Below are 15,702 nucleotides of genomic sequence, written 5' to 3'. Positions count from 1 at the left end.
AGTTAACTTCTTCTGCATTTGGTACAATCAAACATGTTCATTTAGTATGTATACCTGCTTATATTTGAACCAGTGTTGTCGCTCACATCTGCAGGATCAATTCGCCAATATCCTGCTTGTATCTTAGAATCATAGAAGGGTTACAGCACAGAAGGATCCCAGGTTGCAGGGTCTGGGCGATAGTGCTGCAGCCCTGTCTCAAACGTATGATCCCGTTGAGCAATGCTCCTGCTGAGAGGGTGAAATTGGTGAATTCATCCAGATATGTACTGCATGCTTAGCTTTTCGCTTACCTTTGTACTTGATGCTGGTTTTTGCTTTTGTTATGTGAGCCTTTGCCCCAGATTCAATGACTGACAGGCACACTAACATATGCAAATCTCCCCAGGGCTCAGGCTGCTAACAAGTTGGAGAACACCCTCCAGAAAGCCAGAAACACTTTGTCAGAATATGAAAACAAATTGCTAAAGGATCAGACTGTTCCGGATAGTACCTGGGGACTGGATACCAAGAAGCAGGAGCTTGAAGTGAGTGCTATCTCCTAAAGTACAATGCTCAAATACAACATAGCCCCTGATGGGCTGCTCTGCAAAGGAGTTTAAACCCAGGAAAGAGCCTTTCTAACCCCCTTTTAGTCACCTGTAATATGACCAATCTCTTTATTGCCATCCCTCAAATCAATCCAAAAGCACTCTGTTTGGCACCCATCTCAATTTAAATCCTTGTGTTTTAGTGCTTCTAATTAATGCCACTAATTGTTGTCCTCCCTTCTACCTTCTCTATCCTTCCTGAGAATGTTTTAAGGTTTAAAAAGGTACATTTGTCGACCCTGATCCAGCTGCAGCATGTTTCAGTTACTGCTGTTATGCTATCACTGTCTGCTTTCATCAATGATTCTAGCTCCCAATTTAATTTCCTTTTGCCCTGGATGGGGAGGTCTTGTGGCTCAGTGGGTAGCGACCCTACCTCTGGGCCAGAAGCTCCTGGTTCAAGTCCCACTTCATGACCTGACGGCCAAGGAAGGTGCATTCATAACATGGCCCAGCAAGCTGATTTATCAGCCTGTAAATCCTTCCAATATGCCCGATGGCAGGCAGAGAGAGTTTCTTGGTCAGCCAGGCTGCAGAAGGCAACAGCAAACCACTGCAGTACTTTGCTGAACATAATCATCAACCAGTCCAATGGAAGTCAATGTCCTGTTAGGGCATGGTAGCTGGAGGAGGGTAATTTGGGCGTTAATATAAATACACTGACTGATTTTGATCTGCAATTTTTCCTTTATTGCTTTCCCACATCCTAATATTTTATAAAAGCAAAAAATTGCGGATGCTGGAAATCCAAAACGGGAACAAAAGTACCTGGAAAAGCTCAGCAGGTCTGGCATCATCTGCTGAGAGAAGCACAGTTAACGTTTCAAGTCCGAATGACCCTTCAACAGAACTAAGTAAAATTATAAAAGAGGTGAAATATAAACTGGTTTAAGGGGTGTGGGACAAGTAGAGCTGGATTAAGGGCCAGTGATAGGTGGAGATAACCAAAAGATGTCACAGACAAAAGGACAAAGAGGTGTTGAAGGTGGTGATATTATCTAAGGAATGTGCTAATTAAGGGTAGAAAGCAGGACGAGGAAGGTACAGATAGCCCTGGTGGGGGTGGGGTGGGGGGAAGGAATTGAAAAAGGCTAAAAGGTCATTTTATCTCTACCTTTCGGCCTTTTTTGATTCCTTCACCCCACCCCACCCCCACCAGGGCTATCTGTACCTTGCTTGTCCTGCTTTCTATCCTTAATTAGCACATTCCTTTAGATAATATCACCACCTTCAACACCTCTTTGTCCTTTTGTCTGTGACATCTTTTGGCAATCTCCACCTATCACTGGCCCTTTATCCAGCTCTACTTGTCCTACACCCCTTAAACCAGTTTATATTTCACCTCTTTTCTATTTTTACTTAGTTCTGCTGAAGGGTCATACGGATTTGAAACGTTAACTGTGCTCCTCTCTGCAGATGCTGCCAGACCTGAGTTTTTCCAGGTATTTTTGTTTTTGTTCCTAATATTTTATTTTCATTTTCAGCCTCTTGTCCCGTTTGTCATGTTTCAAGCTTTCAGTTTCCTTATTGTACACGCACCAAGAACTTAATTTCCCTTCCAAAATTAATCCAGACTAATTACTTGGAGACTGGCTGGCTTCTGCTATACGAGACTTAATGCTGCGTAATTATGTCAACACTTCAGGTTTAAACTAGGGTTAAGGAATGGGAGCGGTGTCACAGGTAGGAAAAACATTTCCTGACCTATCATTGTACTTTGGTTCTTTTATATAATCCAGTATTTTTCTTTTCTAATAGGCCATGCGCTCAGAGCTCAAATCCAAGAAACCAATTCTACAGGAGGCTGAGCAGAATTTGAATACTGTGAAGAGAACCTGCAATGTGCTGACTGACAATTTTCAGGAGCATTGCCCAGATGTCGAGCGACAGGCTGCCGAGGTCAAGAAGCTCAACCAACGCTATGACAACCTCAACAAGCAACTGGACATCCGGTTGGTCTCCAGTTTTCCCCCCTGCACTGTTGTATCTCAATAATCAGGCTTGCTGGCAATTGATCTGAGGCTTGAACAAAGTGCAGAAACAGCACCGATCGCGACCTCAGCACACCACTAAGACCTTTGCTGCCCACAAAGTATTTCTGAAGTGTAACCACTCTGGTATTGTAGGAAACTCAGCAGCCAGTTTGTGCAAAGCAAGATCCCATGAACAGCCATGTGAAAATGGCCAGATAATCTGTTTCTTTGAGGGATAAGTAATGGCCAGGGCACTGGGGATAATTTCCCTGCTCTTCTTTGAAATAGCGCCATGGGATCCATTATGGACAGTATGTTGGTCCAGTGTTTCATCAAAATATAGCATCTCTGATGATGCAGCACTCCCTCAGTACTGCACTGGAGTGTCAGCATACATTATGTGCTCCTTAATAGAAGCAGTCAGTACCAAGTGGTGAACATCCTGTTAATGGCAATGTGTGCTTTAAAAAAATACTTAGCAAATCTGGACAGATTTCTATACTTAAGTATACTTTAATTGGGATGATTGGACATGAGGGAACATTTTAATCCCATTACTGTCATGGGCTGCAATATAGTCAAATGCCAATTAACAGCTAAGGACAGAGACCATTGTTATTTTGTTGTCACCTCTCCCTCTTCCTCTTCATTTTGCATCCTTAGAGGAAGTTGCATGCAGGACCCAGCCTGTATTTGGCAAATTATTTTTGTAGCACCATGACTAACATTTCTGCTGACTACACTTTTTTCAAATGTAAACTTAATGACGGAGCTTCATCATGGGATGGGTGGGGCCGGAGGTGGTTGGAGGCTGGTGGGGGGTAGGGAGGAGAGTGGATTTGAACCCACGATCAGATCAGCCACGATCTTATTGAATGGTGGGGCAGGCTTGAGGGGCCGAATGGCCTAATCCGACTCCAATCTCTTGTGTTCTTATTACGTGGAGTAGTTGACAGATCTGGTTTTAAAACTTTACTTTAAGTGCCATTTTCTCATTACTTCTTTAATGAGTTAATTCAGAAGAAATAAATATAGTTAATAGTGTATTGTGATCCCTTCATGTTCTTGTTCTCCATTAAACAGGTCTGAAAGTCTACAGAAGGCCAAGAACGCATACACGGATTTCCGGAGTGGCAGTGATGCTTTAGACAGCTGGCTCTCCAATGTACCTAACTACGAACCTCGGGAAACGGATAGTGCTAAAACTATTGACAATAAACTGAAGAATCAAATGGTACAGAGCTGGATCAGTGTGTAACTGCACATATACTTGAATAATTTTCAACTAATATCAATGTTGGATAGTGAAAATATTTCAGAATCTTTATTCACTTCAGTTTCTATTTCAATTGTAAGAGAAATGCAAAAACAATTCGGCTTGATGGCTCCGGGTACAATTCCTGTAGTTGTACATTCAAATATTGAAGCATTTAAAGACCAGGAAGTTGTTATATAGAATTGGATTCTTAATGATTTCACAACATATGTTTTGGAGAAACTTAGTTGGAAAATTTGATCAGAAGGGGAATGGAACATCAGAGACTCTGATTTGAGGGGTTTCCTCTTTCACACACAGTTTATTTTGAAAACAAATCCTAGCACACAGCTTATTAAGTCTCTCAGTTAATGAAGGCAATAATTTATAGTTGGTGTCCAGTGAGTTGTATTATTCTTTGTGTTAACCTTAATTTTATTCTCCCCTTTTTAACAGCGTGTTTTAACGGATATTACCAACAAGGAGCCCGAACTTGCAAAAGTATCCAATAATGCACAGCAATATCAACAGGCAGCTAAGGTATGAAAATAAATAGAAAACTGATGTTTGATGGCTGCAAATATTGGGCCTGTTGTTTGGAATCTTAGTTACTTCTTATCGTCAGTAGATTATGCACAACGCGCATTATCTTTTCCCCGAGTCTGAAACTAGACGAGGGTCAGGATATGGCTGAGGCAGTGGGTGGGATCATGGGTTTAATCCAGACTTTCCATTTGATGGTTTCCAGAACATAGGATACAGATGGGGGAGGTGGTGGTATAGTGGTATTATCACTGAACTAGTGTTCCAGAGACCCAGGATAATGCTCTGGGGACCAGGGTTCAAATTCCACCACAGCAGATGGTGAAATTTGAATTCAGTAAAAATCTGGAATTAAAAGTCTAATGATGACCATGAAACCATTGCTGGTTGTCGTAAAAACCCATCTGGTTCACTAATAGGGAAGGAAATCTTCCGTCCTGTGACTCCAGGCCCCATCAATGTGGTTGACTTTTAAATGCCTGCTGAGCAAGAGTAATTAGGGATGGGCAATAAATGCTGGCCCAGCCAGTGATGCCTATGTCCTAGGAATGAATTTAAAAAAAAAAGCTGCAGGGGGAGAATTGATTTATTGGTCTAGAAATTTGCTCACACACCATCTTATTTTGGACTTAAGTAGTTTCAAGCCCTCAATGCGGTGGGCAGGGAGTGTGCAGTCTTTGTGAAAGAGGGGTGCAGCTCTCTTCAATATGGGGTGATCCAATCATGGGTACTCCCAAATTTCTAGGCCATGGACATTTGATTCATAATGGCTTCATAATTTTCTGGGAGGGTTATTCAATTCTTCACAATTAACAAATGCAAGAAGGAATATCATTCGCACACTTTTTTCTTCCCCCTTTCTAAAATTTCTGTCTTGGTCTCTGATCACAGGATTACGAACTTGAGGCTGAGATGTTTAAATCACTGATCAACCCAGATGATGCACAAGTGACCTCCAAAAAACCAAAATTCACATCACCAGCTAACAAGATTAAAGACGAGGTAATTATTTTAGGATATTGCCTGTGTATCAAAAATATACTTCATGTGGAAACCCTGATGCAAACTGTATTGATTGAATTGCTTAAATTGTATATTTAATAATTGGAGATAGAAACGGAATAGACAGTTTATTCTCAGGTATGGCAACTGAAGGTATTTTAAATTGGTTAGTGCTTATGCATTAAGCTGTGTTTAGTATCACAGTATCACAACATCTTTACACTGCAGGAGGAGGCCATTCAGCCCACTGAGTCTGCACCTGGCCCTCTGAAAGAGCATTCCACCTAGTCCCACTCCCCTGCTTTATCCTCGTAACCTTGCACATTCTCTCTTTTCAGGTAGCAATCCAATTCCCTTTTGAATACCTCGATCGAATCTGCCTCCACTACCCTTTTCAGGAAGTTTGTTCCAGGCTCCAACCGCCCTCTGGGTGAAAAATATTTTCCTCATTTACTCCTTTTGCCAATTATTTTGAATGAATGTGTGCCCTCTAGTTCTTGATGTTCTCTTGAGCGGGAACAGTTTCTCACTATTTACCCTGTCCATAGCCCTCAGGATCATGAATACCTCTATCAAGTCTCCTCTGAGCCGCCTTTTCTCCAAGGAAAACAGTCCCAACCCCTCCAACCTATCCTCATAGCTACAGTCCTACAGTTTTATAGTGAGTTATTTCTGGAAATGAAAAGCATCAGTAGAAAATTGTGTTTTGTGGTCACAAAAAAAAACTGCAACAGAAAAAATCGACAGGCACTTGGAGAGGTTTGAGTTTACTTAAGGAGTTTAATTAAGCTTAATTAATTAACCCAGCATGGATTTGTAAAAGGCAGATCGTACTCGACTAAACTAATTGGCCTGGGTCTTCCGTGGAGCAGCAGCCAAGGTCAGGCTGCCACTCTGCCCCAACGTATCCATGCCCGGACGCTGCTCTGCATTTCTTACTGGGTTTTCCAAGCCCGGCTTCTCCAAAATGTGGACCACCGTGTCCCTGGGAGGATTCCATCCCAACGCAGTAGCATCGGGGGCCAAGACAGCTCATGCCCCCTTTTTCACTGCACTAGCTGCCGAATGGTAAGTTTAAAGGCCCATTGTGAATGTTAGTGAACGCGTGAGTGGATGAATATGTGAATGGGTAGGTGGGTGAGATGACAGGAGGGTAGGGTGGCAGCAAGGTAGGGTGGCCGATGGGTTGAGGGGTACTTGGGTCAGTTTGGGAGGGATAGTCAGATTGGGGGCTAGTCGGGTCAGGTCAGTGGGTTAGACAAGTGGTGGGGGGGGCATTTGGGGTTGGCGGGGTGTCAGAGGGGTAGTCGGAGGGCCAGTTTGAGTGTTTTGGGGGGGGGTCAATTCTGTACTTATCCAGGAGTTACACTAGATTTTAATCTGTCTAACACTTCCTGGGTAACTATCCAGGTAAGTACCATGGAACTATCTGTAGTCTTTGACTCTAACTCAGAATCACAAACATTCGCTGAGGGTTTAGGGAAGCAGAGGAATTGCCCTTCAGAAGTTCAAGCTTCCCAGGAAATTTCCATGGAGCTCAGCGTGTCAGGACTTCTGCAGAGTCCCAACACGAACCCAGGGTTGTCCATCTGGTCTCCAATGATCCAGAGACCAGAAGATCTGGGCCATTGAATTTTTTGATGAAGCAACAGAGAAGGTTAATGAAGGGAATGCAGTGGATGTTGCCTATGTGGATTTTAAGAAAGCATTTGACAAAGGTCAAATAAAAGGTTGATTAACAAAATTGAGGTTCTTGGAATAGAAGGGTCAATGTCCAATTGGATATAAAGTTGACTAAAGGACAGAAAATAGCGAGTTGTAAGTGTTTGTTTTTCAGACAGGAGGTTGGTAGACATTGGAGTTCCCCCAGGGTCACTGCCAGGACCACTGCTTTTTTTTTGTTATATATAAAAGACTTCGATCTTGGAATACAGAGTAGAATTTCAAAATTTGCCAATGATTCTAAACTTGGAGGAATAGTAAATAGTAAGGATGATACAAATCACCTGCAACATGACATAGATAGGCTAGCAGAATGGGCAGGCAAGTGGCAGATGGAATTTAATATAGAAAAGTTGTGAGGCGATGCATTTTTGTGGAAGGGATGGGGAGAGGTAGTATAGACTTAATGACAAAATCCTGAAGAGTGTGCAAGAACAGAGAGACCTGCAGGTGCACGTACGTCGATCTTTGAAGGTTGCAGAACATTTTGAGAGAGTGATTAGCAAAGCATATGGGATCTTGAGCTTCATAATTAGAAGCGTTGAGTATAAAAGATGAAAAGTTAGGCTGAACCTTTGTAGAGCCCTGGTTTGGCTCTAGCTGAACTCTTTTTTTATGTCCTGTTCTGGTCACCACGCTTTAGGAACGATGTGAGGGTGCCTGAGATTGTGCAGAAGAGATTTACCAGAATGGTTCCCAGAATGGGGGGGGTTTAGTTAAAAGGTTAGGTTGGAAAAGCTGGGCTTGTTCTCCTTGGAGCAAAAGAGATTGTTGAAGTTGGGGAGCTTCTTATGGTGTTGCTCATACTGAATTGTAATGCTATTTAATGCACAATGTATTATGTTGCTGGTAAGATGTAGCTGTGTTTATCTTGGCCTGTCACTTAACGCCACAGATTGCTACAAATAGGTTAGCTACAGACTGGGAGGAGCTTCTGAATTCCCCCAGCTCCAAGTCTGAAGAAACCAACAGGAAGTAACTTTTTAAAAACAATGTATTGTAATGAACTCAGTATTTTAAAATATACTTCATATAGCTGGGGAATTTAGAACACAGAGTCAAACATTGGAATGAAAGATTTCTTCACTCAAGTGGTTATGAATCTCAGGAAATTCCGAACCCAGGGAGCTGTGGATGCTCAGATGAATATATTCAAGACAGCGGTCGATAGATTTTTGGAAACAAAGGGAATTAAGAGATATGGGATAGTACAGGAAGGTGGAGTTGAGTTGGAAGATCAGCCATGATCTTGTTGAATGGCGGAACTGGCTCCTGGGACTGACTGGATTACTCCAGCTCCTCCTACTTATGTTCTGATATGACATTTTATAAGTTAGCATTCATGCCAGCCTTCTTCTAGAATGCAGCCTGTATTATATCAGCAGAGCTGTTTCTTATAACTAAGAAAGTGTCTGACTGTTTGTATATCTGACTACTAAGAAAATGTTGTGTTGTCAATCCACAGGAAACTGCCTTAGCCACCAAATTTATAGCAGTGAAATCTGTGAACGATCAACGCATGCGGAACTTAGAGTTTGCACAAGGCTTGTTGAAACAGGTAACAGTTCTTGTTAATACATGAAAAAGATGAATGAAAATTGATGGTGCAAAAATCCACAACTTCCTACATTGATTACTAAAGTTGATATTAGACTGAAGAGTTTGCCAAAAATGTCCTCCAGAATCATCATCCATCAAAAAGGCACTAGTGTCTAATATTCCATGAAATACACAATTGGAGTCAGTATAAAATATGCCTTGAGCTCATTATATTAAATTAAAAAAAAAAAATTACTTCTTAACATTTCTGTAGTTTAAAAACCATAGCTGACCTTTTCTTTCCTTTGTAGCAACCAGAAATGGAACAGGTCCAGCAACAGGTTCAATCAAGAAACTATGCTGCGGCGCCTAATGATTCCTTCAGGCATGATAAGCAATTGAAAGATGAGATGCAACGCAGGCAAGAAATGGAGAATGAAGTTAAGAAAGTACAGCAAGAAATTGCAGCCCTGGAAGGTCAAAAGCTCAAGGGGTCATTGGTCAAGAAAGAGGTCGTCAAAAAGATTGCTGACCCGCAGCTAGATGAGGAGATGCATAGGGTTGAGGTGGCATTAGCAGATGAACAGTTGCAAAGCAAATCCTTAGACAATGAGCTGGAGGTCTTGCGCCGTAAGCTACTTTCTCTGGAGCAAGGAAAGAAAGACCCTGCCAAGCAATACGTGGTCAAGGAGGTTCTTCGAATTGAGCAAGACAAGGATCAGGAAAATGAGATACTGAGACTGAAGGAAGAGCTTGAAGGGATCAAAAGGCAAAAGGCGACAAAGCAAAGTGAAATTTTGCTGCTTCAGAAACGTCTCCACGTTTTGACCGAAGAGAAAAGCAAGGAGCATGAAAAGATCACAGAAAAGGAGGTGTTCAAAGTAAAAAATGATCCACGGTTAGAGACAGAGTTTAAACACCTCCAGGATAACAAGCAACATGAAAACCTCTTACGGCAGCAGAAAGAGGAGGAGTTAAGTGTGCTTCAGGAAAAGCTGCTGCGACTGGAAACGGAAAAAGCCAAGGAGGAGGAGAAAGTGACAGTGAAGGAAGTGCTGAAGATGGAGAAAGATGTGAATTTGGAGAGAGAGGTTAATAATCTTCGACTCCAACATGAAGATGAAATGGCCAAAAAACGTTCCCATGATCGAGAGATTACTGATCTTGTGAAAAGGATCAAGATTCTTGAAGAAGAAAAGGCAAAACCTGTTGTTCAAGAGAAGGTGCGCGAGATTGTCCGACCTGATCCGAATGCTGAAACTCAGGTGGCTAACCTGAGGACCGATCTGATTGAGCAGCAGAGAAGATACAAAGATGCTGAACAGCAGCTGAAGAGTATCCATGATGAAATCACACATTTAAAAGACAAAGGTCCAGAAGTTGAGATAAAGGACAACATAAAAGAAGTCACAAAGTACAAACCAGATCCTGAAACTGAGCAGGAATTGGAGAGACTAAGAGACGAGGTAGTGGACAAATCACGACAAGTGGAAAGAGCTGAGGTAGAAATAAGTCAGTTAGAAAAAGAGATTGTGATGTTGAAGAATAGTAAACCTCAAGTTCAAACAAAGGAAGTTGTCAATGAGGTCCTTCAGTACCGTGAAAATCCAAAGACCAAAGAGGAAGTGACATTCCTTAAGGCCAAACTAACAGAAGAACAGAAAAAACAACTGGAGCAAGAGAGAGAAAGAACATTACATGAGGAAAACATCCAGCTGAAGAAGAAAGATCTGGCAGAAGTAAGAGAGAAAGTGGTGCACCAAGAGGTGGTGAAGGTAGAACAAGATCCAGCCTTAAAGGCAGAATGTGGTACATTGGCAAGCGAAATTGAGCAGGAAAGGAGGCAGAAGGAAAATTTGAAAGCCCAGATCCATACGTTGCAACTTCGAAAATCTGACTTGGAGGAACAGCTGCAAGAGCTTGAGGCAGAGAGGCAGTCTCGGCGAAATGCTGAGCTGGAGGTCAAGAGATTAAGAATAAAGCTCACTGACCTTGAGAAGAAAGAGAAGGAGGTCCGAGATAAAGTGACAGTAAAGCAAAAGGTGGTTCTGCAGCAAGATCCTATGCAAGAGAAAGAAGTTTCGCTGCTCAAATTGCATGTGGAAGATGAAAAAATAAATCGAAATGCACTTGAAAATAACCTCCAGGCCCTAAAACTTAGACAGATAGAACTTGAAACAACGAAAGTCAAAGAAAAAAATATTGTTACAGAGAAAGTCCAAGTAGAGAGAGACCCTGAGACAGAGTTGGAAGTTGAACGCCTTCGGAAAAATTTGGAGGAAGAGGGAAAACTGAAGCATGAGCTGCAGAATGAACTTGACCACCTGAACGCTAAACTGTCAGACTCTGAATTCAAGGACACAAGGGGTCAGAAGGACTTGGAGCATTTGAGAGAGGAGAATAACAAACTACAGAGGGAAAACCAAAATCTGGTAAATGAATGCAGACGACTGCAATCTGACATCCAGGTAACCATTCAACAAACCCAAGAAGTCAAATCAGAAAAGTCAATGTCACCTGCTGGTAACTCAGGCATTATGGAGTCACAGTTAGCATCCCTACAAAGGGAGTTGGATGATCTAAAACGGACAACAACATCCAAGGATAATGAAATTTCAAAATTGGAGAAGCAATTAGCGGCAATGAAAACAAAGAGAGAACAGCGGGAGAACAGTTTAAAGCGTCACATCGTAGTAATAGATCCAGATACTGGCAAAGAAATGTCCCCACAAGAGGCCTATAGGCTTGGCCTCATCGACTGGAACATGTTTATCAATCTTCAAAGTCAGGAATGTGACTGGGAGGAGATAACAGTGAAAGGTCCTTCTGGAACTTCCTCAGTTCTCCATGACAGAAAATCTGGGGAGAAGTATTCCATTGATAAGGCTTTACAGAAGGGAAAGATTACCGACAAACAGTTTAAACAGTACATCAATAAGGAAATTCCCATCCATGAATTTGCAGTCCTGGTGTCAGGAAAATCTGAAGAGACACATTCGCCATCTCCAGCAGTGTTCAACAACATCAGTAAAGCAGATAATTATCATCCAAATACTTCCACCAGCTCTAGCCAACAACATTCCTTCTCTTCGACTGAACCAAAACAGCAGCCAATTGGAGGTATATTTGACGTAGACACAGATCGGAAAATGTCCATCACCAATGCAGCTAACCGAAATCTCATTGACACAGACACCACTCTGAGGCTTCTCGAAGCCCAAGCTGCAACTGGGGGAATTATCTACCTGGATGATGGCAGTAAATATGATGTGAAGAAGGCTGCAGAGCTTGGCCTGATCGATGGTGCACTTGTACAGAAGCTATCCAATGCCGAGGGCGCTTACAAAGGTATTGAGGATCCTAAAACCAAGAAACTGCTTTCAGCTGCGAAGGCAGCAGAACGTGGCTGGCTTTACCCCGAGGCTGCAGAGCGGTATTTGGAAGCACAATACCTAACCGGAGGTCTGATTGATCCTGAAACATCTGAGAAAACTTCACTAACAAGAGCAAAATCATCTGGTCTAATAGATGAAAGTATGGCCCAAAAACTCAAAGATGAGAGCTCTTATCCTAAAGATCTGGTGGATCCGATTAGCAAACATCACATTAACTACAAGGAAGCTTTGGATATATCCATTGTTGACCAGCAAACTGGGCTGCCGCTGCTACCTGTCTCCTCCAGGTCTTCCTAATCCCTTTTCCTTCAAGCAAAGGCCAGAGCACAATCAACTACAGCTATCAACATATGGACCCACTCGAAAACAGAAGAACACTGCATTGGAACTATTGGATGAAACAAGTTGAATTTATTTGGGTTGGGGGCAAGCTACCTGAATTTATGCCAATGTTAATGTAAGCAGCTATTACTACTATTTCAATTTTTTTTCCAGAAGCTTTTATATCGTAAAGGACATTTCTTTCTAATTTTTTGCTGTAGGTGTATTAAATGCAGCTAACGTATGTAAAAAGAAGAAATTAAATTGGCCCATGTCACAGTTGAACCTTGTTGGCAAATATTACACACAAGTTGGTCCCTGTTCTGCGCATGCATTTGCTGGTGTGAAGTCCCTATCCACCCCACCTAATGCTTGGAAGGAGTTTCTTCAGTTTTCATTGCTGGGGTGGGCTTCTAATCGCTTGTGTACGAGCTGCACTGCCCTAGCCAGGCCTGACTGGATCCAGCCTTGTGGTTCCCCCAAGGAGCAATGGAGCTGAAGAAATGATTCATCTACAGTTTTCAGCTCCCAAAGGAGTCACTTAGCTTTCAGGCAGGGTTATTGGTCTCATCCAGTCTGAAGGTCAGTTACTATAGTCTGGTAAAGCATCAGGGCCTTTCGGAAGACCTTCATGGGTGTGAGCTCCACCGAGGCTTTTCAAGGCTGGGAAGAGAATTCGTTGAGGAAACCATTGATATAACGGGGACCAGGCAGAAGATTTACCCGTGGTGCTACCCCCAGTGGAATTTCAAAAGCCAGGGCAGAATTTCATCAGAGGCAGATTCCACCCTAAACTCCGACTCCCCACTCGGCCGATATCAAGTTTTTCCATTTTCTGCTCCAGGACTTTTGAGGCCTTTAACTTTTGCGCTAAGCTTATTAAGAAAGTTAAAGCAAATCTAGAAAAGAGATTTTATGACATGATGCTCCACCCCAGAAAACCCTTTTACACAATATGTTGTATTGGACACCGAAGAGAAACAAACACCGCTTTTCGTTTCCAAAAGAGGTTTGTTTTTGCCCACAAGAAATTAAAGAATTTAACAATGATGAGCCGAGTCTGCAAGACCCAAAAACCAAATGGGGAACAAAAAAACTTGAGCAAATTTATTCATTCTGTTTTAGGAATCAAAGATGCTTTCATATGGGAGAATGCAGCAGAACAAGAATATATGAATAAGTGAGTTTGATTGGAAGGCCTCAAACCTGAATTTCATTTTCCAAGGGATGAAATATTGTGGTCTAACTCTGCTTTAAAAATAACCCCATCACAGAGAATGGAAGTGACAAGCAATTTTTGTAGTCCTTTTTGTAAGAACAACATTTCGGTGTACTATAACTTGCATTTATGGTATCTTTTCTTTCAGGGAATAGAATAATTGAAAGGGATCTGTTTATTTATATTAGAGAAATTAAAAAAAAAATCTGTTCTACTGCCTGTCTCTGTTACTGGAGCTTTTGTTAGTATTTGCAAATACTATGCCAACATTTTTCTAACACATAACCAAGTGCTACGTGTGTAATCAGTGCAATCTGGCATGCTTTTTATTCTTCCCTCATGAACATTTTCTTTTTAAGTTATTTGATCTTGGGATGTGAGCATCACCGGCTAGACCAGCATTTATTGCCCATCCCCAAGGGCCCTTGAGAAGATTGTGGTGAGTTATCTTCTTGAACCATCCACAGTGCTGTTAGGGAGGGAGTTTTAGGGTTTTGACCTAGAGACTGTGAAGGAGCGACAATATATTTCCAAGTCTCGATAGTGAATGGCTTGGAGGGGATCCTCCAAGCAGTGGTGTTCCCAAGTGTCTGCTGCCTCTTTTTTTTTAAAAAAAAACTTTATCTGAAACCTGCCCTTTCACTTTTCTTCCAGTCTTAAAGTACAATAAATTAAGTAGAGATTGAAGAGAAATATCTCAAAATTTGCTAAACTAAATGCTACTGTTATAGCCTGGGAAACTTGACACTGTACATACTCAGACGGCAGCATCAACCTTCAGCTCAAAGAAGCACAACTTTTGGTCAAAAATATCACGTTTGAGCCCAGACTGTTAGGAGAGATCAAATTTTCAAATAAAAATGTTATTGAAAGAGAGAATTTGCATTTATGCCATGAACTCAGGATGTACCAAAGTGTTTCACAACCATTTAAGTGCTTGGAAATGTAGTCACGATTGTAAAGTAAGGGAAACACAACGGCTAACTTACACACAAGCTCTCCCAAAGAGCATTAACATAAAGGAGAAACCAATGTGAATAAACGAAGAGGAAATATAAAAACAAATTGCAAGTATGTAAATAAAAGATTAGTGAAAGTTAATGTTGAGCCAGAGGCAGGAAGAGAACTAAGAAAATGGCAGAGATTTTGTATCCATCTTCAAGTAGAAGACACAAAAAACATACAGGAAGTATGCATCGAATGACAGCGAGAAACTTTTAAGTGATTGGTAGGAAGGAAAAAAATGTTCTGGAGGAATTTTTAAAAATTCATCCGTGGGATGTGGGCTTTGCTGGCTGGGCCAGAATTTATTGCCCAACCCTAGTTGCCCTTGAGAAGCTGGTGGTGAGCTGCCGCCTTGAACTGCTGCAGTCCATGTGGTGTAGGTACACCCACAGTGCTATTAGGAAGGGAGTTCCAGGATTTTGACCCAGCGTCGGTGAAGGAAGAACGATATATTTCTAAGTCAGGATGGTGAACGAAGCCCACATCCCATGAATGAATAAAAAAAATATCAAGCAAGCAATTAGGAAAGCAAGTAATTCCCTTGTAATAAGGAATAAGAGTATGAGAATAAGGAAGTCTTGCTGCAAGACTTTGGTGAGACCACACCTGGAGTACTGTGTATAGATTGGTCTATAACCAAGGAAGGATATATTTGCCTTAGGGAGAATGCCATGGAGATTCACTAGAGTGATTGCTGGTATGAGAGAGGTGTCCTATGAGGAGAGATTGAGTGGAGTGGGTCTATATTCTCTAGAGCTTAGAAGAATGAGAGGTTATGTCAATGAGATGTCAAAATTCTTATGAGGGCTTGACAGGGTAGCTGCTGTTTCCCCTGGCTAAAGAGTCTAGAACTAGAGTTCATAGCCTCAGGATAAGGGGTAGGTTGAATAGGATTGAAATGAGAAGTAATGTGTGAATCTTTGGAATTGTCTGCATCAGAGGGCTGTGGTTTACACACACATTCAAGGCCGAAATTGATATATTTTTGGGAATCAAGGAATATGGGGATTGGGAGGGAAAATGGGGCTGTAGAAGAAGATTGACCATGTTCTTATACAATGGTCATAACACTTGCTTCTATTTCTTGTGTTCCTAAGTGACCAGATAATCTACTTTAATAAGTCTAAAAAAGTTGAAT

General features: G+C 41.8%; 1 protein-coding gene across 1 annotated transcript in view; it reads left to right on the top strand.

Annotated features, from left to right (window-relative positions):
- Positions 1 to 13,773, top strand: part of ppl (periplakin) — a 68,488-nt gene extending 54,715 nt beyond the window's left edge. The window contains exons 17-23 of the mRNA XM_041206243.1: positions 389 to 527; positions 2,349 to 2,542; positions 3,647 to 3,797; positions 4,275 to 4,358; positions 5,253 to 5,363; positions 8,551 to 8,643; positions 8,936 to 13,773. Coding sequence (XP_041062177.1) covers positions 389 to 527; positions 2,349 to 2,542; positions 3,647 to 3,797; positions 4,275 to 4,358; positions 5,253 to 5,363; positions 8,551 to 8,643; positions 8,936 to 12,316 — 4,153 coding nt within the window. The 3' untranslated portion in view covers positions 12,317 to 13,773. The remainder of the gene's footprint in view (positions 1 to 388; positions 528 to 2,348; positions 2,543 to 3,646; positions 3,798 to 4,274; positions 4,359 to 5,252; positions 5,364 to 8,550; positions 8,644 to 8,935) is intronic.
- The last annotated feature ends 1,929 nt before the right edge of the window (positions 13,774 to 15,702 follow it).

The sequence above is a fragment of the Carcharodon carcharias genome, chromosome 15 (genome assembly GCF_017639515.1).
Source record: "Carcharodon carcharias isolate sCarCar2 chromosome 15, sCarCar2.pri, whole genome shotgun sequence".
In the NCBI taxonomy this organism is placed as follows: domain Eukaryota; kingdom Metazoa; phylum Chordata; class Chondrichthyes; order Lamniformes; family Lamnidae; genus Carcharodon; species Carcharodon carcharias.
The sequence above is the reverse complement of the archived record's forward strand: the minus strand, read 5'-3'. Positions and strand labels throughout refer to the sequence as shown.